Source organism: Mustela erminea, chromosome 1, assembly GCF_009829155.1.
Source record: "Mustela erminea isolate mMusErm1 chromosome 1, mMusErm1.Pri, whole genome shotgun sequence".
In the NCBI taxonomy this organism is placed as follows: Eukaryota; Metazoa; Chordata; class Mammalia; order Carnivora; family Mustelidae; genus Mustela; species Mustela erminea.
In genome coordinates, this window is record NC_045614.1 from 214,328,588 (window position 1) to 214,354,952 (window position 26,365).

A 26,365-nucleotide genomic window follows, 5' to 3' on the forward strand; every position below is an offset into this window, starting at 1 on the left:
ATAAAAGAGGTGACAAGAAGCTCTAGAAGGTGGAAAAATGCAAGGAAAGGAATCCTAACCCTAGAGCTTCCAGAAAGGAACACAGGAATGATACGCTGATTTTAGCTCACTGAGACCCATGTCCAACTGCTGATCTACATAAGTACAAGACCATTTTTCTTCTTTTTTTTTTTTTTTTAAATTTTATTTATTTAACGGAGAGCGAGAGCACAAATAGGAGGAATGGCAGGCAGAGGGAGAGAGAGAGAAACAGGCTCCCCACTGAGCAGGGAGCCCAATGTGGGGCTCAATGCCAGGGTACCAGGATCATGAACTGAGCCAAAGGCAGATGCTTAACTGAACCACTCAGGCACCCCAACACTATTTTGTTTTTAATTGTTTAAGCCACTAGATTTGTAATCTGCTACAGCAGTCATAGCAAGCAAATACTACAGAGATACTGAACACTTAGAGGAGTCTGTTTAAAAATGAAATTATATGAAAATGACAATAATTCAAGTTTAACTTTCTCAATGTTATTTGGGCCAAGCATATTAGGTAAATTACTATAATAAAAAGCTGAGATTTAAGCAGCAAGCATCTGGGTAACACTTAAAATGTTAAGCATTTTTTTGAGAGAGAGAGCACGTACATGCTCACAGGGTCGGGGTGGGATGGGGCAATAGAGAAAGGATCTTAAAAGCAGGCACCATGGCTCAGCACAGAGCCCCACTCAGGGTTCAATCTCATGACCCTGAGATCATGACCTGGTCCTAAATCAAGAGTCAGATGCTTAACCAACCATGCCACCCAAACACCCTTAGACTGATTTTAAAACACAGAATAAGTAAACAAAGGTCAATCAGGAAGATTAACTTACTCTCCTTCCAGAAGATGTTTTAGGAAGATCACTATCATCCTAGGAATAAAAATCAGAGCAGCTTAAGTGTTAATATTCTCACTTGAAATATAATAATCTAAAAGCATATCAAAGACATTAGGTTTACCTTGTTTACAAAAATCTAAAAAGGCAGACCTTATCAGATGACCTCTGTGGCACCGAGACTCCAACCAACCATTCTTAATAATCCCTTACATCCCCAAAGAACATGCAATAATTCCAAAAGAGCTATAAAAAGTTGCTTTGTGCATGACCTAAATAGAACTTGCATAAGCAACTTTAAATTGGTTTTACCTCTATCCATAAGACCCTCGAAACCATCTCCTACATTTCCTGAATTTCCTACTCTACACATTTTCTTATTCTCTAAATCAGTATCTGTATACCCATTTTTATTCCAAGATAAATCAGCATGAAAATCAGTGAATCACAATAAGGACTTATGTAGAATTTGACATTCCACTGACATGGGTGGTGTTTTAAAAGAATATCCTTCCTACAATTTCTGCAACTTCCTGCTCGATTCTGTATAGACTAAAATATTCAACACCACTGACATGTGCCTTAAACTTCAATACCATCTTGAGTGAAGAACCTGTGGGTACTGTGCACATAATTTTTACTTAGAATTAAATCCAACTCTCAGATACTGGTTTCAGCAAAAGTAGAGAACATACTCCACAGCTATGTTATTCATATAGATATACTTTGCTTATTTGGTATCAATTACTGGTTAAAACTAACAATTACCTCACTGAACCATCTAGATAATTAAGAAATATACTTTTACCAAAATAGTTTTAATAATTCACTAGACTATAATGAGAATTGATATTTTCTACTTCACTCAATATTTTTGTTACCATTTGAAATTAACAAAAATCATTATAAAATTGACAAACTTCATACCAAATCCTCAGCATTTTGCTCATCATTTTCAGAAGTGTTAGAAAGTTCTGAGATATTTGTACAGTCTTGATTCCTAAAAAACAATTTTTCACGTTTTTAAGAGTATGTAGATATAGTTATCGCTGTTGTCAAAAATTCAAACTGTAGGTTAAGATATAAATAGTTCCCCAAGTATGCATGCCTAATTTCAAGCGAGGAATATCAGGGTTTTTTAATCTATCCTCTGCGGGAAAAACATACCATCTTAGAATATTAAAAGCAAGCTCCCCCCCCACCCAGCTAGGTATGTATAAAAATTAAGCTGGTAATCCAGAAATAATACATACATGAGCTCAACTGGATGAACATCCAGATGAGTTTTCCTACACATCATCACTAGTAATACTCATACAAGTACCAAGAACATGGTTGACTGAGATAAAAGGGGGGAAAGTAGAAATCAAAGCAAATTATATTTTCACACACAGAAGAAAGAATGCGAAAGTAGGAACGTCCAGGCACAAGGAAGATGAAAATGGTGTGTGATTTTCCGAAGCAGAAAGAAATGAAAGTTCTGGAGAAGTGTTAGTAAGTCCAAGTCGTCTGGGCAAGAGGTAGAGTCAACCCAGCAAAGTGAGCTAGAGTAGAACCAGTAAATTCCCAGGGTGTAGCCTAATGGTGCAAATGATGGCACAGTTTATCAACCATGTTCTCCAATACATAATTCTTTCCAACAATTCGTATGGCTATGGTAGAAAAAGGCATTAAGATCATAGAGCAAAACTCATTAATTTTGAAGGAAACAGGCTGAGTAATCTGTCCAAAGTGACAAAGAATGTTCACTCGAAGAGATTAAAACTCAGATCTCACTTTCCAAGTCAGTTTCCTTCCTACTCTTCGAAACTTATCTCTCAGCCCACGCATGTGCAAAGCCACACACAAACACGCTCATGTGATACAGTCCCAGAGATAAAAACCAATCTAATCATGACAACACATCTCTCAAACCCAAACTCAATACTCTCCACAAAATAAGAGGTGAGAAAAAATGATAAGGTCAGTAAAGAAGGGAAAGGCCAGGCAACAGAGGGAAAGGACACAGTGACATCAGACACATGAAAGCCATGGGGGTCTGAACTGGGTCCTGAGACAGAGCAAGGCTACTGGTGGAAGAACTAAGGAATTTTACAGGCAATCTGGACTACAGTCATTACACCAAGGACCATTTCTTATTGTTTCATGAGGACATCACAGGTACGAAAAATGTTACCCTAAGGGGACACCGGGTGAAGGGTATCTATAGGGCAACTCTCTGGAAAATTAGTCCAAAGTTTTAAAAAGCAGAAAATTTGTTTAATTTCTCATGCCTTTACTGAAATTACGTTCACAATATATATGTAAAGAAGTGTCACTGAATGTAGCACATTAAAAGGGTATAATTCAGAGAGGAGAAATTATGAACTGGCTGGTTTCAAGAGGTACAACATGAAATGACATTTTCCCACAACATCTCTGATAGGAGGTAACTTACTTTATAAATTTTAAAAGTTGGTCAGTTATCTTCTTAGCTGATCTTGCAATTACACTCTCAGGTTCATTAAATGTCCTGGCATTGTGTTCTATGTATCTGACTTCCCAAACTAATGCAGATAGCCTCCTTCAAAACAAAAAGTAGGCAATTTAGGACATAGAAAATGAAAAGACAGAAACCAAGAAAAAAAAATTAAGCCAGCATATATTTATATATTAAATGTAAATGCAAAAGTTACAACAAATAATAACCTCCTAACGCTATCAACCTGATCACAGTCACAAGCAATTATACCGGAAGCTAAACCGCAGAGAATACATGTAAACACCAAAAATCTTAACAGTTCACTTAATCACATCCAGAAAAAAAAACAGAGCAACCCTCCCTTTCACCTTGTCTAGATATACAACTGAAGCTACTAAGACTCAAAGAAAATGTGTTAAATACCATTAATCCTATGAGAGTAACCAAGCAAAGCAGTTTCTGAACAAAAGCACATTCCCAGGTTTGGCTACACAAATAATGTTAAGAAGCCAGTTTTTTGTATTGGTAATTTCTTGAAGTAGATGAATTACTAAAAAAATACCATAAATTACTTAAAAAAATATATCACCAAGACCACGAATTTTATTATCAGTGTTTTAGAACCAAATATAAAAAGCTGGTGACTCTGGGGAATTAATCTTTTAAAGGCCAATCTTTAACCAAGTTAAGTTTTATCTTTAAATTGAGCTGCTGATAAGAAATAACACGGAGGACATGGGGAGATGGAGAGGAGAAGGGAGTAGAGGGAAATTGGGAGGGGGAGGTGAACCATGAGAGACTATGGACTCTGAAAAACAATCTGAGGGTTTTGGAGGGGTGGGGGATGGGAGGTTGGGTGAGCCTGGTGGTGGGTATTAAGGAGGGCACGGATTGCATGGAGCACTGGGTGTGGTACATAAACAATGAATTCTGGTACACTGAAAGAAATTAAATTTTAAAAAAATGAAATCTTAAATAAATAAATTGAGCTGCTGAACAGGAATGTTAACATGCAAATAAAAACAAATAAGGATGTCTAACTACTTAACATAATTCATAAGAAAAACATACTACAGAAGATTGAGGAGTGAAACATGGTATTTGTCATCTGAACATCAAACATGTCTTACACATAAGACCACAAATTACCATAATGAAAGAAGAGAATGAAACAGAAAGTAATGCTGATCAGCTCCCACTGCACCACCATTCACTCTGGTCAGGATGACCAAAGACCCTTTCAGATTATTTTTAAAGGAGGTTTCTACCGACCTGTAAAATCGATTAACGAGTCTCATCCGAATGGTGTAAAGATCGGTTGGATAAGCTACTACAGTACAGTACTTGGGGTATGTACACAGATCGACTGGCCCTGCAAAAGCTGCCGCTATGTCTGTGGAGGCAGACAGAAGAAGAAACCTTCATCAAAAAATTCGTTATTTTTAAGAGGTTACTTCTCTACAAATGATTAAGAATAGAGCTACGTTTAACACCACAGGCCCAACCAAAAGGTAGCAAACAGAAATTGTAGGGAAGAACACAACCACGGCTTGTTACTGTTTTTAAATACTTCTATAGAAAGGAAAACTTGAACATGAAACTTCACACTAAAACACTTACCAAGATTCAAAAGTTGATCGATGCCACTAATAATTCGTTCACACTCTTCATCTCTTGATTTCTGACCCCATTCACCATCTTGTGGTTTGTAGAGCAATTTCTCTAGCTCATCTGAAGTGACAGAAATACTAGCTCCTAATTCTTCAGGTGGATCAACTATGAATCCCATTAGAAAGAACAAAAAGAAAAATAATCAACCAAACAAATATATATTACATTTAAGTTGTCAAAACTCATAAACAAGACACAACAAAGGAAAACGTAGCTGCTTTACAGTGGAGAAACCTGGCAGACACCACCTTAATCACAAGATGAAGGTTAACATCTTCAGTAGTAAAACAAATGGATACCATGTGCCTCCAGGACTCACTGAGGACCACATACCACTTCTCTAACACTAGTGCCAAAAATGCAAACCCTGGATGATGAGTAAATGTGAATCAAGCCTACACTGAGGGAAATTCTGCAAAATAACTAGCCAGGATTATATGAGAAATGTTCGTGGGGCTACTAAGGTGCACTCAGCATCAAGCTGGAAGCCTATGCTAAGAATTAATGAGCCGGGGTGCCTGGGTGGCTCACTCTTTAAGTGTCTGCCTTCAGTTCAAGTCATGACCCCAGGGTCCTGGGATCAAGTCCTGCTGGGCTCCCTGCTCCACGGGAAGCCTGCTTCTCCCTCTCCCACTTCCCCTGCTTGTGTTCCCTCTTTTGTTCTCTGTCAAATAAATAAATGAAGTCTTTAAAAAAAAAAAAAAGAATGAGCCAGACACGCATTAATTCTCTTGAGTTTTAGTAAACCTCACAGTTACCATGATAATTTAAAAAGGTTTCTCAAACTGAAAACATAGGTAAAATATTTTCATCATTTAAAAATTATATACCATTATCAGGAATTGGTTCCATGTCCCATGGGCTAAGTTTTTCAATTTCAGTGTTGTCCCACCTGTTAAAAAAACAGAAAGTCCAGTTAGCCTGTCATAAAAATGACTTGTGGCTAATAACTAGGTAGCCACTACAAAAGTAAAGAGAATGAAAATATGAAAACCTCGTTGTAGCAATACAAATTTAAATATTAATAGTTAAAATTTTTTAGGAAGATATATAATGAGAAGAGAAAGTATAAAAAAGTATGCCGGGTTCAAAGACAAAGCCAGAAATCCTGTGTGGCTTGTACCACAATGTAGGTCTAAGGAAAAAAAATACTCAAAGACACCATGGAGCCTTGAACGCACACTTCAGAATGGGACTTTATTCCACAGTCAATGGAAAAGCAGCACAGACTTCCGTAAACAAGGGAAATGATGTAATAATGTGCTCCTAAACAAGAATCCTGCAGTATTACACTGAGAAAACACCAGGCGGCTATAGAAATGGTCCCAAGGGTAGAAAGCAGAGCCTGCCTCCAGGGGGTACTGGTGAACAGGAAGCAGCAAGGGCATCCTAGAGATACCACACAGGGGAGACAGACTCAATGAAAGACTAAATCGTGTCTTTAGTTAAAGACTAAATCGTCTTTAACCTGAACCTAATAGTTCTTCATAAAACCACCCACCAGTGGAGGATTAATTTTCCACTGCATACAGACCTAACGATGTAGCACTGGAAATGACTATCAGGGTACTGTGGCTGATACGGCTCTTGACTTAGCACTGTCCCGAACCACCAAGCATCATCAATGATGGAGCGGAACCTGTCACCTGTAAGAGAAGACCAAGTCTGAGACACCAATTTGCCAAGATTAACATTTTTAATTTGTAAAATACAATGATACAGATAAAAATTATTTCTTGATCTTAAAATTAGCCACCTTTCCCAACTTTTCAGCAATCTTCAGTGATAAAGTCAATGTAAAAAAGATACAATGTTACAGGAGGCAGTTTACTGAAAGCATATAACCAAACCGTATAACAGATTAAATATTATGACTAGATGCTGTTGTTTGGTGCATCCAAACACCCACCCCCAAATAAGATGCATTACGTTTTACTACAAGAAACAAAAAACCAAGTTTAATAAAACTCAAAAATCATTTGTAACTATATGTACTATCAATAAATACTTGTTTAATAAGTATATTAAATATATACAGCTCTGAAATATATATTTCTTAAAGAATAAAACAGATTATAAAAGTTATGATGTGAATTTAATCCATGATTGTTCCAAAGTTGTTCCTATATAAATAATGCCACATAAAACTGTCTTAATTGTTATGGTTTCACAATAAGAATCAGGTCTAGATGCACCCTTGGAAATGCTTACATATCGATTATTTAAAATGTCAGGAGCCTGGGTGGCTCAGTCAGTTGAGCATCTGACTCTTCGTTTTGATCAGATCATGATCTCAGAGTTGTGAGATTGAGCCTCACCTCAGGCATGGAGTTTGCTTAGGCTTCTCCCTCCTTTTCCCTCTGCCCCTCCCAACTCCCTCTCTTAAAAAAAAGAAGAAGAAGAAGAAGAAATAATTAAACATCCAAACACTCCTTTATCTTGGCAGGATAAAAAAAAGCAGGCAAGTAGGTATTAGGAGGACTCCACTACAAACCCAAATAACTGCAGAGAGTGCTCCAACCAACTTCAGTCATTTTGGGAATGATTTCTAAGAATGCGTCTAGAGGAACATGCTGTATGTGAGCTACTTCACATATGTTACAAAAGAAACACAGACCACTGTAATAACCCCAACTTTCTTTCCCATGTTCTTCACCATTCTCAAAACAAAGTCACATATCTATCCTTGCTAGATTCGCAGTTCTTTCTTCAAGGAAATTTTTAAGGAAATGGTAGCAATCAAAATTAAAGTTACATCTCACCCCAAAGTAAGAAAATACCCACAAATAATATTAACTAAACAAAGTATGCTTAAAACTAAATTCTATAAAACTGAAAAAAACAGCAATATCGCAATTATCAGATCTACGCGTTTTGAGGGATTTTGTTTTGTTTTGTTTAATTTGTCAAACAGAGAGAAAGTACAAGCAAGGGAAGCAACAGGCAGAGGGAAAAGTAGGCTCCCGGCTGAGCAAAGAGCCCAACGTAGCACTCGATGCCAGGACCCTTGGGATCATGACCTGAGCCAAGGGCAGACGCTTAACTGACTGAGTCACCCAGGCATCCCAGTTTTGAGGTTCTTAATATATTTTCAAATTCACGTAAACATGACTTTTTATGTATATTTCATGTTTTTCCACATTATAAGAAGCCCTTAATTCCTTCACCCCTCTACCCATTTCCCTGCCATTTCATTATATAAATATTCTAAAACATAACTTCAACTTTAGAAAAAAATCTTCGTCAGTTCTAAATTTTTTTTTGAGTATTTATTTATTTTTTTGATAGAAAGAGACACAGTGAAAAAGGGAGTACATGCAGGAGGAGTGGGAGAGGGAGAAGCAGGCTTCCTGCTCCGCAGGAAGCCCATGTAGGGCTCAATCCCAGGACCCTGGGATGATGACCTGAGCCGAAGGTAGACACCCAACAACTGAGCCTCCCAGGTGCCCCAAGTTCTCCTAACTTTTTAAATGAAAAGCATATATTAAAAATCTGATGCAACACCCTGGTTTTTATCTAATTATGTAATGAATTAACTTTATAATTTTTTTTAATTTATCTAAAACTAGAAGATCCTTTCAGTTTGAACAAAAGGTTTTTTTCAGTGTAAGATAACACTTTTAATGAAAAGGAGCCTTAAGAAATCACTTTTCTGTGGGCACCTAGCTGACTCAGTCAGAAGAACATGCAACTCTTTAACCTCAGGGTCATGAGTTAGAGCCCCATGTTTGGTACAGAGATTACTTAAATAAATTTTTAAAAATCACTTTTCTGAAGGTAAAACCTGGCTTTTCCTTAAGCACAAACACAAAAAAAGGACCTGTTTTTGCCTATACAAGAGTAGGATAAACTTGAGTCAAGAGTACGGTAGAACTTGAGTAAAGTTTTCAATATAGGAGAATCAAAATCAAGCAGCTTCTTTTAACAGCACTCCCCAAACTTCAAGAAAACAGGAAGATTTCATGGGGGAACAAAACTGAATTAATTAGAAGATCTGGTACATTCACTTCTCAACCTCAAAAATAAAACAAACCCACTAACTTGTGATAGGTGAGTAGGAATCCATCTCTAGAGCTGAGCTACAGAAAACTTAGTTTAAAATAATTTTTGGATGCACATGTTGGTGGAACGAAAGGACAGCTTCCAACAAAGACATCGTAGGGGTTGGATAAACATAATAGATGGGAAACTTCCAAATCTGGCTATAGGACTTGTTAACTCCCATACATTCCAGACGACTCAAGTTTGCTTTTTATTGTTTCTGTGTGTGGCTAGATGTGTTTTTCTTCAAGAAAAATTTCCTTTACCTCTAGTTCCAAAATAATGCTGACTACTTAAATGGATGTTACCATTAAAAACAGTCCAATAAGGTAATTTCATTTTTTTGTCCAGCCAAATGTCTCAGGGTTATAAACTGTAAATGTTCTATGAATTTGTTTTTTAAAGGAACGGTTTCCTCAAGTCAACCTTTTTAAGACTGCGTGGATATGACATTAAAATATTCTGATATACCAGAATATTATGTTTGAAATCTGCATTATTTTTCAACTTTGATTGTTATATATCATAAAATAATTTTGTGAATTATTAAAAAGAAAAAAAGTGCAATGTGGCGAAGTCTGAAAGGAAAGAAAAGGTCAACCCTAGCAAACAGTCAATGAGTAAGAAATAATCCCTTCAAAAAGTCAGGTACTATCCGAATACAAGAAATGGTGCTTGGCTAAAAACGATATTAAGGAGATATAAATACCAAGCCCTAAGCAAAATATACTCCAGTTGCTTGTATCTTTCCACAACTTACGTGTTCACATCCTCCATAAAAAGCAGCACCAGAACCACAAAAATAGACCAATAAAATAAAAAAGATCATTTTTTAAAGGCATATAAAATTCAGTAAGGATGGACTTACAAGACTGCCAATTCCTCTGTCTTGCTTCATCATAAAATTGACGCAATACAAGAAAGTCAATAACATCTGGCATATCATGGTATCTAAACAGGAATATAAAAAATTGTTAAACTCCCTAAGTAGGTGGTTATAGTTTAGAGCAACAATGTCTAAAAGAAACAGGATGGGAGCTGCACTTGGAGTTTTTATTTTTCAACTAGCCTTATTAAAAATAAGTAAAAAGAAGCTAATAAAATTCATTTTAAGAGTGTATTTTATTTAACCCTAGATACCTTAAATCCTGCTTCACATTGTTTTAAGTATAAAATAATGAGATATTTTATATAATCTTTTTCTTTGTATCAAGTCTTCAAAATCTAGCGTGTACACCTAACATCACACCCAACTGAAATCTGCCACTCTAAGTGCTCAAGAGCCACTGTGACTAAGGGCTACCGTAACAGACAACACAGGCTTAACAGATTATTTACTCTAACATTTTCTCAAAAATAGAGACAGAAGAAATGTCCCCCCAGTCCAGAATTCTCCACACATTTAATTGGCACAGAGAAAGGTATACAACACGCCAACACGTAACTGTTGTTCTAACACATGATCTTTACTTCTAGTGGGCTCCCATCCACCAGAACCTCAACTCACAGGCTGTCCACGGTGCTCTACTATTTACCCTACAGCTAGGGAAAGAACCTGCTCATCACCAAGAGGAAAAATCTAAACTTAAATAATTCCATAAAAAAATAGTAACACATACCTAATAGAGAAAGATTTGTCCATTAGTCTTCCAGTTGCAGGATCTATAAATGCAAGTTTGAGGCAACAGAGTGTAGGGGGCCCAACCTCATATCGTATTCCAACTATTTTGACCAATTCTTGATCCTTTTAACAGATTTTTTTTTAAAAAAGTGTTTAAAAATGGTTAAAACAGAGCAATTCCTCAAGACCATAATTCTCCACATACTGCCACATTAAGTAAACTCACAATTTAGCTTCCAATTTAACATTAATTATAATCATTTTTGCTATCATTTCATGACACATCAATTATTAACTGCAATCATTTTGCTTCACATCTTTTTTTAGGACAGACACTTAACACGGTTTCTCACATAAGGAATATAGTCAACTTTAGAAAATATACCACAAGCAGAAGGAGGAACATGTAAGTCACTGACCAGCTCAATATCTAAAGATAACTGCTGTGAATTATCTGAATTTCTTTGCAGCTTTGTTCTCTTCTTAGAGATACACAATCCTGTTCTGTGTGTTTCTGTGTAAAGACACTTCATCTAATACGTTGATTCATTAGCACTGAACACACAGCCCAAAGTAGTATAACTCACATCTCAACGAAGTTTATCTAACACACATTTTTCCCCATAAAGCACATCATCACTTTCTTGTGCTAACACAGGAGAGCACTTTAAGCACTACACTTGCGGGTTCTTTTATACAGCAAGTCACCAACAAAAAGCATAAAAATGTAAACAGTCTTTACTACTGCATTAAACAGACTCTGAAAAGGACCCTTATTTATGAGATGAGGCTCAAATAAGAAGGCATCACATCGCTCACTCTCAGTTGTAAACATACTGGTCATGCAAATCAAATCTTCTGCCACTCTGTGAATGTTTGCAAGTGACCAGAAAGCATCATGAGCATTGATTTTGGGTTACAAATAACGTACACCAAAAGGCAAATTCAAATATGCAATCTGTGAATAATGAGGATCAGCTGTACTCAGAGACTCAGTAGTAAGTGAGAAAGGTGTACATAAATCAGAACATAACCCAAGCCGAGTTCAAGAAGGACAGCCACTAAGTTGAAGAGTATTTAAGAACAGCTGTCTTTGCTAACACAGCTATTCTCATCATCTAATAGTTACTGTAAGTATCAGAAACATAAAAGCATAAAGAATTAAAAAAAATCAACTGTAATGCTATTCCACATATAATCACTATTGACTTTTTGATGTTTTTTGTTAAGACATGCATCTGTAAATTTTTATCATTACCACGAATATTTCACATCCTACTTTTCCTTAGTAATAAATTATAAAAAGTCAATAGTCATTCAAAAACAAGTATTTTAAAAGCCTCAATTACACAGTGGGCTCTACACAGTAGTTAATTCTGTGAATGTACCATGATTCGATTCCTTCAACACTATAGGATATTTGGAAATTTTCTAATTTTTTGTTTTTATAAACAGTGAAATGAAATTGCCTTGCTCAAAAATTCACATGCATTTCCAGTTGTTTCCTAAATTACTGGAAGTAAAATCATAGAATTAAAACATCTAAATAGATATATATTTTTTAAAAGATTTTATTTATTTATTTGATAGAGAGAGAGAGTGAGATAAGGAATATAAGCAAGGGGAGTAGGAGAGGGAGAAGCAGGTTCCCATGGAGCAGGGAGCCCGATGCTGGACTCGATCCCAGGATCCTCAGATCATGACTTGAGCCGAAGGCAGATGCTTGATGGATGAGCCACTCAGACACCCCAAAACATCTAAATATCTTTCATTTTGATTCCAATCATTAAAACAGCCTCCAGAAAGCCTAGGCTTTTTCATGGACCCTGTCCCCAATGTGAATAACTGGTAACAAACCAAAACCTTTGTTACCTGCTAAAATGTGGTAGTTTCTTTGTCTAAATGTTATTTTTTCAAAAAAATTATAAAACTGGTTAAGTACAGGGGTATTCTGTATTGTTTTCAGCAATCTAGTTTATTATGCATGGGGTCCAACCTTTTTTCCAATTTGTATTTCCTCTCTTGAAAAGTTGTACTTCTTTTGAACATGTATCCTAATACATGCATCTTAAGATCAATAATACATACCGCCAAGCTGCCTTCCTGAAAGACTCTGACACACTTAGTTTTGAATGCCAGTCAACAATACACGAAGACCACCCACTGACAAACATGTCTTCCTGCCGGATCGTAAGTCTTAAAAGGTGATAGCAGAAAGCAGGAAACCAATGGAAAGATAGTGAAGAAATATGCCTCTACTGGTTTATTTTTAATGGATTTGTAAATATTTTACTACCCATGTGCTAACTGTTTAATGATGTAATGACACCGTCCTCTTACCCTGAGATCCATTTTTCTCCATGGCTCCTTGTTGGGCTTCAGCTCATAGATGTTACTCCTTCTGACAGCCTCAATATAAGCTTCATGACCCTGTCGAAAATATATTACCTGCAAAAAGCATACATTTAAAAATTAAAACCTAACAGTAAAATATTTTGTCTTATGGTGTCCATATTCACATTTTTAAAATTTATTACTCTCACCTCATCACCCATTTGAGGAACAAAAGGAGACTTTCGAAGTGTGGTGTCAGTTATCCAAACTGGAGGATGAAATTCATATAAATGTTCCGTATTTGCAAGCTCCACCACAGTCATCCTCCGCAAGCTCTGCCAAGGGGAACAGAACCAAGTTTAGTGCAACAGAAAGGGCATGCGTACACTGTTTCACTGAAAAACAGGGGGCGCCTGGGGGGCTCAGTCAGTTAAGCAGCTGCCTTCGGCTCAGGTCATGATTCCTGGAATCGAGCGCCGCGTCGGGCTCCCTGCTCACTGGTGACCTGCTCCCCCTGCCTGTGCGCTACCACTCTTTCTCTGTGATAAATAAAATCTTAAAAATAAATAAATAAACAAACAGACAACAAAAGAAACTTCACCACTGAGAATGCCTATTTATGGGCACGTCACCTAATGATTAGTTTTTAAATGGCATACGTATTTGGTTCCTTAACATATACAGGAACGTATCACTTGTGAAAGCATTGCAGATTTACCTAGCACTTTTCAAGCATCTCCTGAATTTCTAAGGTTCTTTGTAACACTTTATATCCTACAGAAGAGACCTAATTTCCAACCTAAATCCTCTTCAACAGAGCCTGCCCTACCGACACACCATTCTGAATTCTACCAGGGACAGTCTCCTCTTGACTGAGGTTTTAAAACTGGTAATTTTAAAACACGGCCACAAACTCTTTGATTCTCCTCCTCGCCTCTTCGAGAGATGCAGCCACATCTCCACTTGAGGGTGGGCTGGAACTGCTTCTAACAAACAGAATGAAACAGAAGTGAAGAGAGGCTTTGAAGACTAGGCTGTCACAGGGATTCAGGGTCACCTCTTGCTTACACTTCAGGATCACGTGCTCAGGGAAAACCAGCCACCATGTCCCACAGATACCCACACAGCACTGCAGAGGGGCCCTGTGGTAGGAACTGAGTCCAGTGAGTAAGCTTCAGAGAAGATCAAACCTTCAGACAGCTGCCAACTCCAGCCACTGTGTGCAACCTTGTGAGCCACAAATCACCTAGCCAATCAGCCCTCTGAGTCCCAATCCATCAGAACATGAATACAAGTTCACTGTTTTTTGGGGTTTTTTTTTTTTGACACTTACAATGAAGAAGGAAATGTTTATTATACACAAAGTTTTTCTTAGTACTGATAGCATGAATTCTTACCTGAATGTTAACACAGAACTTCCCTATTATTTTAACTAAAATAAATACCTGTAATATAGGGGACATGAAAGATCTGTTTTATTTTTGCTTTAGGTTTTTTGTGTGTTTTATTTATTTATTTATTTATTTATTTATTTATTTATAATAAGCATGTATTTTTATCCCCAGGGGTACAGGTCTGTGAATCGCCAGGTTTACACACTTCACAGCACTAACCAAAGCACAGCACATACCCTCCCCATTTTTGGTTTTTTTTAAGATTTTATTTATTTATTTGACAGACAGAGATCACAAGCAGGCAGAGAGGCAGGCAGAGAGGGAGGAAGGGAAGCAGGATCCCCACCAAGCAGAGAGCCCGATGCGGGGCTCGATCCGAGGACCCCGGGACCACGACCCAAGCTGAAGGCAGAGGCTTTAACCCACTGAGCCACCCAGGAGCCCCACAAGTTCGCTATTTTAAGGAGCTAAGTTTCAGGGTGATCTGTTACACAGCAACAGAGAACGAGTACAAAGATGGGGCATCTTCAAATAATGGCCACCACTGGCACTACACGAGCCCTGTGCATATGGTAAGGAACAGGAACAGCATAGTTAAGAGCGTGAAGATGCCAAAGAAGGAGAACATGCCAGATGTGGCTGGGACAGAAGAAAGTGCCCCAAAATGCCCTGAAGCGTATTTCTGGTGTTGATTAACAGGAGAAAATAAAGAGTTATTGTGGGATTTTGAGCAAACAGAGCTCCTCCTTTAGGTGTCAAACTGGGGAAGGAGTCAGTGCCAAGGCCAATCTGGGGCAGATTCAACAGAGAAGGCTTCACAACAGAGCAGCTTTTCCAAATATAAATTCCATTTTACATTTGAGTTGTGCTAACATTGTCAAAAGAATATAAAAGTTCCAATTTCCTAAAGATTTTTTTTTTTAATTTTTATTTATTTGACAGAGGGAGAGACAGCACAAGAGGGAGGAGCTGCAGGCAGAGGGAGAGGGAGAAGCAGGCTCCCCGTCAAGCAGGGAGCCTGATGTGGGGCTTGATCCCAGGACCCTGGAATCACGACCTGAGCTGAAGGCATACACTCAACCGAGTCAACTCGCCAGGTGCCCCCAAGACTTTTAATTTTTTTTTTTTTTTTAAGATTTTACTTATTTATTTGACAGAGATAAGATATGGGGCTCCCTGCTGAGCAGAGAGCCCAATGCAGGGCTTGATCGCAGGGCTTGATCCCAGGACCCTGAGATCATGACTTGAGCTGAAGGCAGAGGCTTAACCCACTTGAGCCACCCAGGTGCCCCTTAATTTCCAAATATGGACAGAAACACCTCTATAAAAAGTGTAAAAAGATGTTTTTAAAGATATACTTCTCTTACCTCTTTTTTAGGCTTATTTTCTTTCTTTCTCTTTCGTCTCCGCTTTGGAGGAGATAAATTTTCAGCAGACATTTCATCCTCTGAACTACTGCAAAAGCGGGTAACGCGCCGACGCGATGACGTCCGCAGAGGTGGCTGCAGATTGATGCCTGCATCAGCAGTCCAATCAGAATATCGAGATGACGAGTCACTGGAAAAGGAAAAAAGTGTAAGTTGCAGGGAACCAGAATCGAAGCCCTGACAGCAAACCAGTCACATAACACTAAGAGAAGAGATGAAGTGGGAAGGAAGGAAGGATCATGGGGAAATTTAACTCGAACACTCTGCCTTCACCATCAGCGACTACTGAAATAACCAGGGATCATGCGAAAGAGAGAAACCTGCACTGATGCTGGAAATCAGGAAAGGATGTAAGCCTGAGGAATTATTTTAAAGTATAATACAGAGGAGACACTGTGGAGCACAACATTTAGAGCCACCCATCGATCCCCTTTCAGAAGATGGAGTGTAGTTACGAAAACAGGAGAGATCACACAGAACCGTAAGGGCAGGCCCTCCTCCCACCCCAAGTGAGAGGGGGCTCAGGAATAGACTAGAAACTTTAACTGGAACGAAAAACCATCTGTGAACAGACCAAGAAGCCCAAGGAAAACATAACCACAACAAACAGAAAGCTGTAAGTGGTCAGAGCTTCTTGCCAAGAGGGGGACCATTACTTGATATGACAGAAGATTCATGAGAGGAACTCGTAGCCCACCCCAGAGCAGAAGCAGAGTCCAACAGGAAACTAGATCCAGAAAATGAGCCCCTGCCCAGTGCTAGCTTCAGAAAATACAGAAAAGGATGACAAAGGCCTCTATTGGGCCATCACTGGCCAACCACATACCTCTCAGGCTCAATAAAACATACTCACACTAACACACACATTTCTAAGAGCTGTTTATTATAAAAAGAGTTATTTAGAAAAAATTCAAGAGCACCTGCTTTGTATAATAAAATTCAAGAAAAGATAAATTAAAAGATAATAATTATAGAGACAGAAAGCATAAGAGTGGTTGCCAGAGGACGGGGATGGGAGGTGGAGAATCACTGTTTAGTGGGTACGCAGTTACAGTTTTGCATCAAGCTCCAGAGAGTGTGTGCAAGACAGTATGAATGTACTTAACACTACTGAAACATACACTTAACGATAGTTAAGACAGTAAATTTTATTATGTCTGTTTCATAATTAAAAATGAATTTTAAAAAATAAAATAGACAAGTGTTCTAAAAATTACTCCAGCTCCTAATCATAATGGAATAAGAGAAGTCAAGAAAGAAAACAGAGAACAGTAAGGTGGTCTACACCAGGTGGTCTAGAACAGGACCAATGGAAATAGAAAGAAGATACTTTCAGTCCTATTTGGCAGAGGCACCTTCCTACATGTGGTGATGGATATGTTCATGAAAAGAAAAAGAGGTCCAGGTTTCTGGCTTGAGCATCTGTCAAAGGTGAAGCTGACATTTATTTACCAAGAGAAGGAACAGATGTTAACATCTCGATTCAATGAAATTTCGATACCAAAACTAAACACAAGGTCAACACATGCATAACTAATACTAAACAGAATGATGGTGTTACCACACACACTTTGGATACTACTCATTAGAAATGCAGCTCAAGACTGGACTGATTTGGAGTACACAGACCCGACGTCCTGCCGGCTCAAATGTTTACAGTCAAAAATACCTAAAATATTTTCTACAGATAAAGTTGTTAATCCGGTTTTCTTCTCCTTTTCAATGTACTAAAAAGTCAGTTGTCCCACAGATGTGAGACATCTCAAATGCCATCCGTGCCCCACTGCATCCATGCCTACGACTGAACTGCCGAAAAGATGGGAATAAGGAAAAGCAGATACCTTGAACTCTCGCTGTCACTCTCACTTCTTCGATCACTCCTCCATTCTTCCTCTTCAGAAGAACAAGAGCCTTCACTCTGATCACAGGAAGTCTCCTATTGGCCGAGGTCGGGGGGCGGGGGGAGAGATGTAGATAAAATAAAACTCCTGATTTTGGAGATTAAACAATACAAGTCAAGAAAAACTGTACTTTGTCCTGATCATCTTGGGCCATCGGGCAAGAAAAGAGTTAGATGGACTTAAAAAAACAAGAAGTAAATGTTCTTACTATATTCTTTTTCTTATCAAGCATAAGGCATTAGCGTCTAAGACTTAACACTACTACTGTTGATACCGCCAGCCCTTCTGAGTGAAGCTCGTAAAAAGTCAATGTAGATGTCCTCAGCATTTTGTGGGACTTAGGCCACTGTGACAGGTATGCAACCGGCTCTCATCATTCTACTCTCACCCCCATGACGGACGTTGTGCATCTTTCCATATGACCTATAGATATTCTTTGATGAGGTGTTAGGCATTTTGCTAATTCTTAAACTGGATTGTTTGTTTTCTTATGAATCTGTTTTAAGAATTCATGGTATGTTTTAAATACAAGTCCTTTATCAGATAGCAGTTCTACAAATATCTGCCCCCAGTCAATAGGACTGGGAGTCCTATTTTCATTGCGTTTTCATTCTCTTAATGGTATCTTTCCCAGAGCAGATTTTAATTTCAATGAACTCTAGCCTGTCACGTTTTTCTCTATCAGATTGTGCTTCTGGTATTTTATCTAAAAAGTCACTGCCATTGCCAACGTCCCCTATATTTTACTGTATGTTATCTTCTAGAAATTTCCATTTTGCATTACATTAAGTTTATGATCCATTTTGAGTTAATTTTTATGAGAAGTCTCTGTCTAGATTTTTTTTTTTTTTTAGCATGTGGATATCTAGTCATTCCAACACCATTTGTTGAAACACTATGTTTTATCCACTGAGTGGTATTTGCTCCTTTGTCAAACGCTACTTGATGATCTGTGTATTAGTCTATTTCTCGGTTTCCCTATTCTGTTCCACTCAACTATTGTCTATGCTTTCACTGATCTCACATTGTTTTAAAAATTACAGATTTATACTAACTCTTAATGTCAGGTAGTGTCAGTCCTCCAACTACTTTCTTCAGTATCCTAGGTCTTTTACCTCTGCAAGTAAACTTTAGAATCACTCTGCCAACACCCACAAAATTAACTTGGGATTTTGATCGGGATGGTGTTGAATCTACCGATCAATCTGTGAAGAAAAGACATCTAACAACAACAAACAGCAACAGGGTCTCTCCCTCATTGACTATGGAAATACAAAACACAACATGGGACTCGAGAAAGTCTGGAAGTCTCTTACAAAGCTGTCCAACAGGGCCTTATCATTCGATGCAATAAACATGCTCCTTGGTATTTACCCAAATGCATTAAAAATACTGTCCATACAAAACCGGAATGTGTAAGTTTGTAACAGCTTTATTCCTAACTGTCAAAACTTAGAAGCAGCCAGCATGTCCTTCAGTAGGTAAATATATAAACTGTGGTAAATTCAGACAACCGAATATTACTCAGTTCTAAAAAGAAATGAACATCAAGCCACAAAAAGTTGTAGAGGAAACTTAAACCTCTTTTACTAGAAAGTAGCCAATCTGAAAAGGCTCCATACTATATAACCTAACTATACGGCATTCTGGAAAAGTCTATGGAAACCGTAAAAAGATTAATGGTTGCCAGTGGCTCAGGAGGAGGGAGAGAAGAGTTAAGTATAGCCCAGTGGGGTTTTAGGGCAGTGAAACTGTTCTGTCTGATGCTATTATGGGAGATACTGATATGGCAGACAATGCATTTGTCAAAACCCACAGAACTATACAACACACGGTTATCCCTAATGTAAACCAGGGAATTCACCTCACCAGTTAGAGCAAATCCACCACACTAATTCAAGACATTACTAATAGAAAAGACTGTGTGAAGGAAGAGAATATAGGAATTCACTGTACTCATTGTGTAATTTTTCTGTAAACCTAAACTGCTCCAAAACAGTCCTTTAAAAAAAAAATTTTTTTTATTTATTTGACAGCAATCACAAGTAGGCAGAGAGGCAGGCAGAAAGGCAGAGGGGGAAGGAGGCTCCCTGTTGAGCAGAGAGCCTGATGTGGAGCTCAATCCCATGACCTGAGCCAAAGGCAGAGGCTTTAACGCACTGAGCCACCCAGGTGGCTTTTTTTTAAAGGGAAGAGAGGGGAACAAACAACTTTTTGATCATCACAGCACCAATGGTTGTGATCCACTTTAAGTTCTGGCCATGAGTCCCAGGCAGGTATTTTTAAACTGAGACAGGACCTTTTCCTGTAACAGCATTTAGTTTAGGAGCTTTGATAACAGACCATGAAAATGTCAGTAAGATCCAAAACTCAAAAGGCAAAATATTAAGTTAATATCTACTTTTGGGGGCATCCAGGTGGCTCAGTTGGTTAAGCCTCTGCCTTTGGCTCAGGTCATGATCTCAGGGTCTGGGGATCAAGCTTTGCTCAGTAGGAGTCTGCTTCTCCCTCTGTGTTCTCCCCCTCTCTCAAATAAATAAAATCTTAAAACAAAACAAACAAAAAAAAAAACCCCTACTTTTGTTAACTTCATTTGAATAGGCAAAATGTAAAGTCAAAATATTCTACAAACTGTTTCTCAAAATGTCAGCCCTGTTTCTCAACACTATTCCAGGAGTACATTCTAGGCCTAGCACAATAGAACTACTAAATGGAATGTGCTTCACATGCTCAAATCAACTTTTTCTTAAAATCACAGTAATAATAACTCTTGAAAGCTACTACCTCGAAACCACACACCCTATGAAATGTCTTATATGTGTTATCCCAACTCTCCAAACACCTGTTAACATAGGCAGAATTAAGAACAAAGAAAATTAAATTAAGAACTAAGAAAATAAGAATTAAGAAAACTAACAACACTAAGTTTCAGAGATTCTGATTTAACTTGCCTATCAAGGTGGCATAATCTACTTGAAACTTTGAGGGACTTTTCTTTTAAAAAAAAAAAGTCCTAAGATTACACAAGCTTCAACCCCACACAACTTATATCCACCCTGCCTCTGAGTGTTTTGCTGTCTCCCAGACCCTATACATTACTAGCTCTTCATCTATAGGAACACCCAGGGGTAAGAAAAGTAAAAGTAAGTAACAAGCCTGGGGTCACAGGATGATAAGTACAGGAACTAGAATTAAAAATCTGGCTAACTTTCCTACCATGGGTGCTTTCCAAACCAAAATGGAATGGACCAACATGCATATACATAATGCCACAATCTCTATCCTACTGCCATACACATTACATACACACTCTCATCTCCACCCAGCCACAAAAGCCCCCACCCCACCCCCATCCTCCCTACAACAACGTAAGTGAATGAATTCATATCGATGCAAGTAAAACCAAGGACACCAAACCACAAAATCATGATTTTAAAAGGTCAAGTGGTTTTAACATTCCACATTATCTATGCTTTCATTAGTTTAAAAAGTTCCTCATTACTTAAAAACACACCAAGACAAAAATTCTTTTTTTTTTTTAAGATTTTATTTATTTATTTATTTATTTGTTTGTTTTTCCCAGCATAACAGTATTCATTATTTTTGCACCACACCCCGTGCTCCATGCAATCCGTGCCCTCTATAATACCCACCACCTGGTACCCCAACCTCCCACCCCCCGTCCCTTCAAAACCCTCAGATTGTTTTTCAGAGTCCATAGTCTCTCATGGTTCACCTCCCCTTCCAATTTCCCCCAACTCCCTTCTCCACTCTAAGTCCCCATGTCCTCCATGCTATTTGTTATGCTCCACAAATAAGTGAAACCATATGATAGTTGACTCTCTCTGCTTGACTTATTTCACTCAGCATAATCTCTTCCAGTCCCGTCCATGTTGCTACAAAAGTTGGGTATTCATCCTTTCTGATGGAGGCATAATACTCTATCCCCAGGGGTACAGGTCTGTGAATCACCAGGTTTACACACTTCACAGCACTCACCAAAGCACATACCCTCCCCAATGTCCATAATCCCACCCCCTTCTCCCAAACCCCCTCCCCCCAGCAACCCTCAGTTTGTTTTGTGAGATTAAAAGTCACTTATGGTTTGTCTCAAGACAAAAATTCTAAGACTGATACCAGTGATGATTTAAAAAGCAAAAAAAAAAAAAAAAATCTATAATCAATCCTGGTATTTCAAAAAGAATATAAGAAAATAAGCATTAGTTGATATCCCCTTAGCAAAAGACAGTATGTATGTATACTGCAGACACCTAAAATAAAGCATCTTTCTTAACGTGACAATGGTAGACTTGTGTCCACCAACAGGAATGCAGACCCATGTCTCTATAAGAACTCCGCGCTGCGCTGGAAGAACTGAGGAATGCCGTTAGGCCAGAGAAATCCGTAAGAGGCACAAAACTTAGGAGTGAAACTAGGTATCCATGCAAAGGAGAAGAGATACCTGAAAACCTCAGAAAATTCAATGATAAAATTAACCCAAAAATTCAGGAACACAGAAGAATGTGTAAAAAAAATTAAATCTGCTGAAATCAGAAACCTTCATCTACGCCAAATAATAACTACTTAGAGGCCATAATGGCAGAAAACAGCCAGCACCTTACAAATTACAGATAGCTATATATCCCTAGTTATAAAAAAATTTTTTTTTAAGATTTTATTTTTATTTCTTTATCTGACAGAGAGAGGGACAGCCAAGAGAGAGAGCATAAGCAGGGGGAACAGCAGAGGGAGAGGAAGAAGCAGATTCTCCATGGAGCAGGCAGCCTGAGGCAGGGCTCGATCCCAGGACCCCAGGATCAATACCTGAGTCAAAGGCAGGAGCTTAACGACTGAGCCACCCAGGTGTCCCAGTTATAAAGAACTTTTAAAAATTAAGACAGGGAAATGTGCTTGGGTGGCTCAGTTGGTTAACCGTCTGACTCTTGATTTCGGCTCAGGTCACCGTCTTAGGGTTTTGAGACCAAGCCCTGCATTAGGCTCCATACTGGGCAAGGAGCCTGCTTAAGATTCGTTATCTCCCTCTGTCTCGCCCCCCGCCCCCCGAAGAGATAAAAATTAAGGTTCAGGGCAGGGTGAGGAGAGGCCAAAAACATGATAGAGAAATGACCAAAAGACATAAATACACGGAGCATGAAGATTTAAAAAAAAAAAAAAACCACTCTAAATATATGAAGAAATGTTCAACAACTTCACACATATTATAAGAAAGTCAAAATAAAACTTTCTGTGAAATAAACCAAAGACAAAAGAACAAATATTGCACAATTCCACTTACAGAAGTCCCTAGAATAGGCAAATTTATAGAGAGACAGAAAGTAGAAGGCAGGCTACAGGGATGGAGAAGGGAAATAAGTGTCAGTGGTTAATGAATACAGAACGTCTAGGATGACTGATGAGAGAGTGCTAGAAACATACAGTGGTAATGGCCGCACACATCATAAATGTAGTTAATGCCAATGAACTGTATGCAGAAAAATAGTTAAAATGATGAATTTTATATTTTACCAAACTAAAAGAACAGCCAAAACATAAAAATAAAACTATACTAGGACACCATCTCTCACCCACTAAATTGGTAAAAATTATCAAGTATAACATACTCTGTGGGCTAATGGATAGGGAAACAGGCACTCCTAGATGCCACTGGTAGAAATGCCAAGTTGGAACCCTCCTTCAGCAGGAATTTTTTTTATCACTCTCTCATACACCTCACAGACATCCATCTTTGGACCTGGCAATCCCATTCCCAGAAATCTACTTCCAAATTGCATCTCCGACAGGACAAAACTACATACAAAGACACTCTGAATGGAATATGTATACACCCTGTATCTGCAAGGACTCCCATCCAGAATAAAAACCTTTTATGGCAATAACAAAAAAAGACAACCAAACTGAAAAACAGGCAACAGATTTGCACAGACAAGAAATAAGCACATGTTCCACATCACTAATCATTAGGGAAATGCAAATCAAAACCAGTGAGCTAGCCCTTCACTCCTGCGGCTAGGATGGCTAAAACCAACAGTACAGACAATGCCAAGTGCTGATAAGGATGTGGTGAGACTGGAATCCTCACACATTACTGATGGAAATATAAAACAGTACAGCTGCTCTGGAAAACATTTTAGCAATTCCTCAAAAGATAAAAACATAGAGTTACCACATGACCCAGCAAACAGACTCCTAGATACCAAATGAAATGAAAGCCTATATTCAATCAAAAACCTGTCTGTTAGTAAGCTGCATTATTCATAACAGCCAAAAACAAGTATAGATACATGCCACACAGGGATCAACCTTGGAAACCTTATGCTAAGTGAAAAAAGCCAGTTACAAAATCGTATTGTATGATTCCATTCATATAAAATGCCCAGAATAGGCCTATCAATCCATATAGACAGAAAGTGGTTGCCCAGAGTTGAGTGAGGTGGGCTGGGAAGTAACTGCAAATGAGTGTAAGATTTCGTTTTAGAGGCAATGAAAATATTTAAGTTAAATAGTAGTGATGATAGCACAATTCTGTTAATACACTAGAGATACTGGATTATACAACACTGGTATGGTAAGTATCTCAGCAAAACTGTTAAAAATTCTTAGACTCTTGGCAGATACAACGGAAAGAATTAAGACAAATTACTGAACATTATTTTATATAATTTAAAGTTACAAAACTCACATGTCTCATAGAGCTTGAAGATTCATTTCCAGAAGATAAGTCAAGCCGGCCAAGATTTCTTCTACCGTAATTTGGGTATTTGCGCCTGCACGTCCTCTGCCTAGACTGTGACAGCAAAACCACCGAGTCAGACTGAAACATAAACATGCAAATGGAAATCAACACCCAAATGAGTACAAGCATCAGTAAGATGGGCATTCTTTCAAATTCCAAAAGGAATTTAAAGCAAAAATAAAAAATAATAACACTTCAAATACACACACACACACACACACACACACACACACACACACATAGTTAAATTAAACTTGGCATTTTTACTTAGAAGACATGGTTTGCCATTAAGAATGTAACAACAATAACCCAAAACAGATACCTCTTAAAATACGTATCTTAGAAGTGAAAATATATATTCATATATTATCATGCTGTCACCAACATTAAGGAACACAAGTATAGAGAAATATCTGAAATAATCCTCAAATATTAACCCTGCTTATTTCCAGATTTTAAATTTTTAGAGGACTTTTTTTCAGTACTTTTCAGCTCTGCTTGAATTTTTGAAAAGTCGTATTTTGTCAAAACAAAATAATTAAATAATCTTTAAAAATCATCCAAATAAAATAGACTGATTTAAAGGGTGGAGGGAGCTTGCTATTCCTCAAACACCCAAGTTGTATGAGAAATCACTCAAAACACATTTTCCTTGACTGATAAATTAGTTTTCACATTCGTGCCTTCTGTGTGATAATGACTGGTGTCTTATCATTTCAATACATCACTGGCTAACTTTTTTTTTTTTAAGATTTTATTTATTTATCTGATAGAGAGACAGCAAGAGAGGGAACACAAGAGGGAGAAGCAGGCTTCCCGTTGAGCAGGGAGCCCAATGCGGGGCCTGATCCCAGGACCCCGGGATCATGACCTGACCTGAAAGCAGACGCTTAATGACTGAGCCATCCAGGCGCCCCCAAAATATATTTCCTTAATAAGAAGTTTGAGGGAATCTACCTAATAACCCTACAAAGAAGTGTAGGCCCAAGATAGAAAAGAGAATGCAAGCAACAAAAGAAAACCCTAGAATTTCACTCGGGAAGAGAAAGCTGAAGGGTCGAAAGATAGGCAAAACACTGACAGACTAAACTAATTAAATTAGGCTCACAGAAAATTGCAATTCAGAGCCTTCTATGTGTGGGAGAACTCTCCAGGCTTTGGCTATTCGATCAAAGGGTACTGCCAAGCCCTATCAGTAAACCACATTAGAACAGTAATCCAAAGTAACTATAGCCCCATCCTTGCTTGGATTAAGGCAATACAGGCTTGACAGTGGCCCTAGCAGTTTACCAAAAGCAAACATAAATCTTCTCTAGGGGAAAAAATATCCTAGACTTCAAATAATCTCTAACATTTAACATTCAATCAAACCACAGATAACAAAGAAAATGTAATGGTGAAAAATGAGAAAAAAAAAATCAACAAGCAATGGAAACAGGGGAACAAGATAATAAAATAATGAAATTATCAGACATGGATTTTTAAAGTAAGTATGGCTGATTTTTAAGAAATTATAATAATGAGAACTTTAGCAGAAAACTGGAAGCTCTAAAAAGGGACTGTATAAAAATTCTGAACTGAGAAAAACAATAACTAAAACTAAGAACTTACACAATGGGTTTAACACCAGATTACACACAGCTAAACAGAACTAACAAAAGTAAAACAGAGGTCAGGAAAAAAGTTCAGAAAAGCAGCAGCCTAACTGAAGAGAATCAAGCAGTAAAAGTTTAAGACACATGTAACTCAATGTCACGAGGAGGGAAACATATGCTATGCAAGCACTAGCCAAAGGAAAGCTAGCAGAGCTGTATGAAGAATCTGGAGAATAAAGCATTACTAGAAATAAGGGGTGAAAATTCACAATGAGAAAAGGTTCAATTCAGTAGGGGAAAAGGA

At 38.1% G+C, this 26,365-nt stretch overlaps 1 protein-coding gene across 3 annotated transcripts in view; it reads right to left on the reverse strand.

The window, feature by feature from the left end:
* The window catches only part of BRWD1 (bromodomain and WD repeat domain containing 1), a 109,278-nt gene that overhangs the window by 21,329 nt on the left and 61,584 nt on the right, over positions 1 to 26,365 (reverse strand). For 2 of the 3 annotated variants that reach the window (XM_032355143.1, XM_032355130.1), the window contains exons 21-34: positions 24,413 to 24,544; positions 17,653 to 17,747; positions 15,752 to 15,941; positions 13,200 to 13,325; positions 12,997 to 13,104; positions 10,655 to 10,779; positions 9,904 to 9,986; positions 6,529 to 6,640; positions 5,825 to 5,886; positions 4,944 to 5,099; positions 4,596 to 4,716; positions 3,300 to 3,425; positions 1,790 to 1,862; positions 860 to 898 (exon numbers count right to left, since the gene is read on the reverse strand). In XM_032355143.1, coding sequence (XP_032211034.1) covers positions 860 to 898; positions 1,790 to 1,862; positions 3,300 to 3,425; positions 4,596 to 4,716; positions 4,944 to 5,099; positions 5,825 to 5,886; positions 6,529 to 6,640; positions 9,904 to 9,986; positions 10,655 to 10,779; positions 12,997 to 13,104; positions 13,200 to 13,325; positions 15,752 to 15,941; positions 17,653 to 17,747; positions 24,413 to 24,544 — 1,548 coding nt within the window. The remainder of the gene's footprint in view (positions 1 to 859; positions 899 to 1,789; positions 1,863 to 3,299; positions 3,426 to 4,595; positions 4,717 to 4,943; positions 5,100 to 5,824; positions 5,887 to 6,528; positions 6,641 to 9,903; positions 9,987 to 10,654; positions 10,780 to 12,996; positions 13,105 to 13,199; positions 13,326 to 15,751; positions 15,942 to 17,652; positions 17,748 to 24,412; positions 24,545 to 26,365) is intronic. The other variant, XM_032355136.1, reaches the window with a different exon arrangement.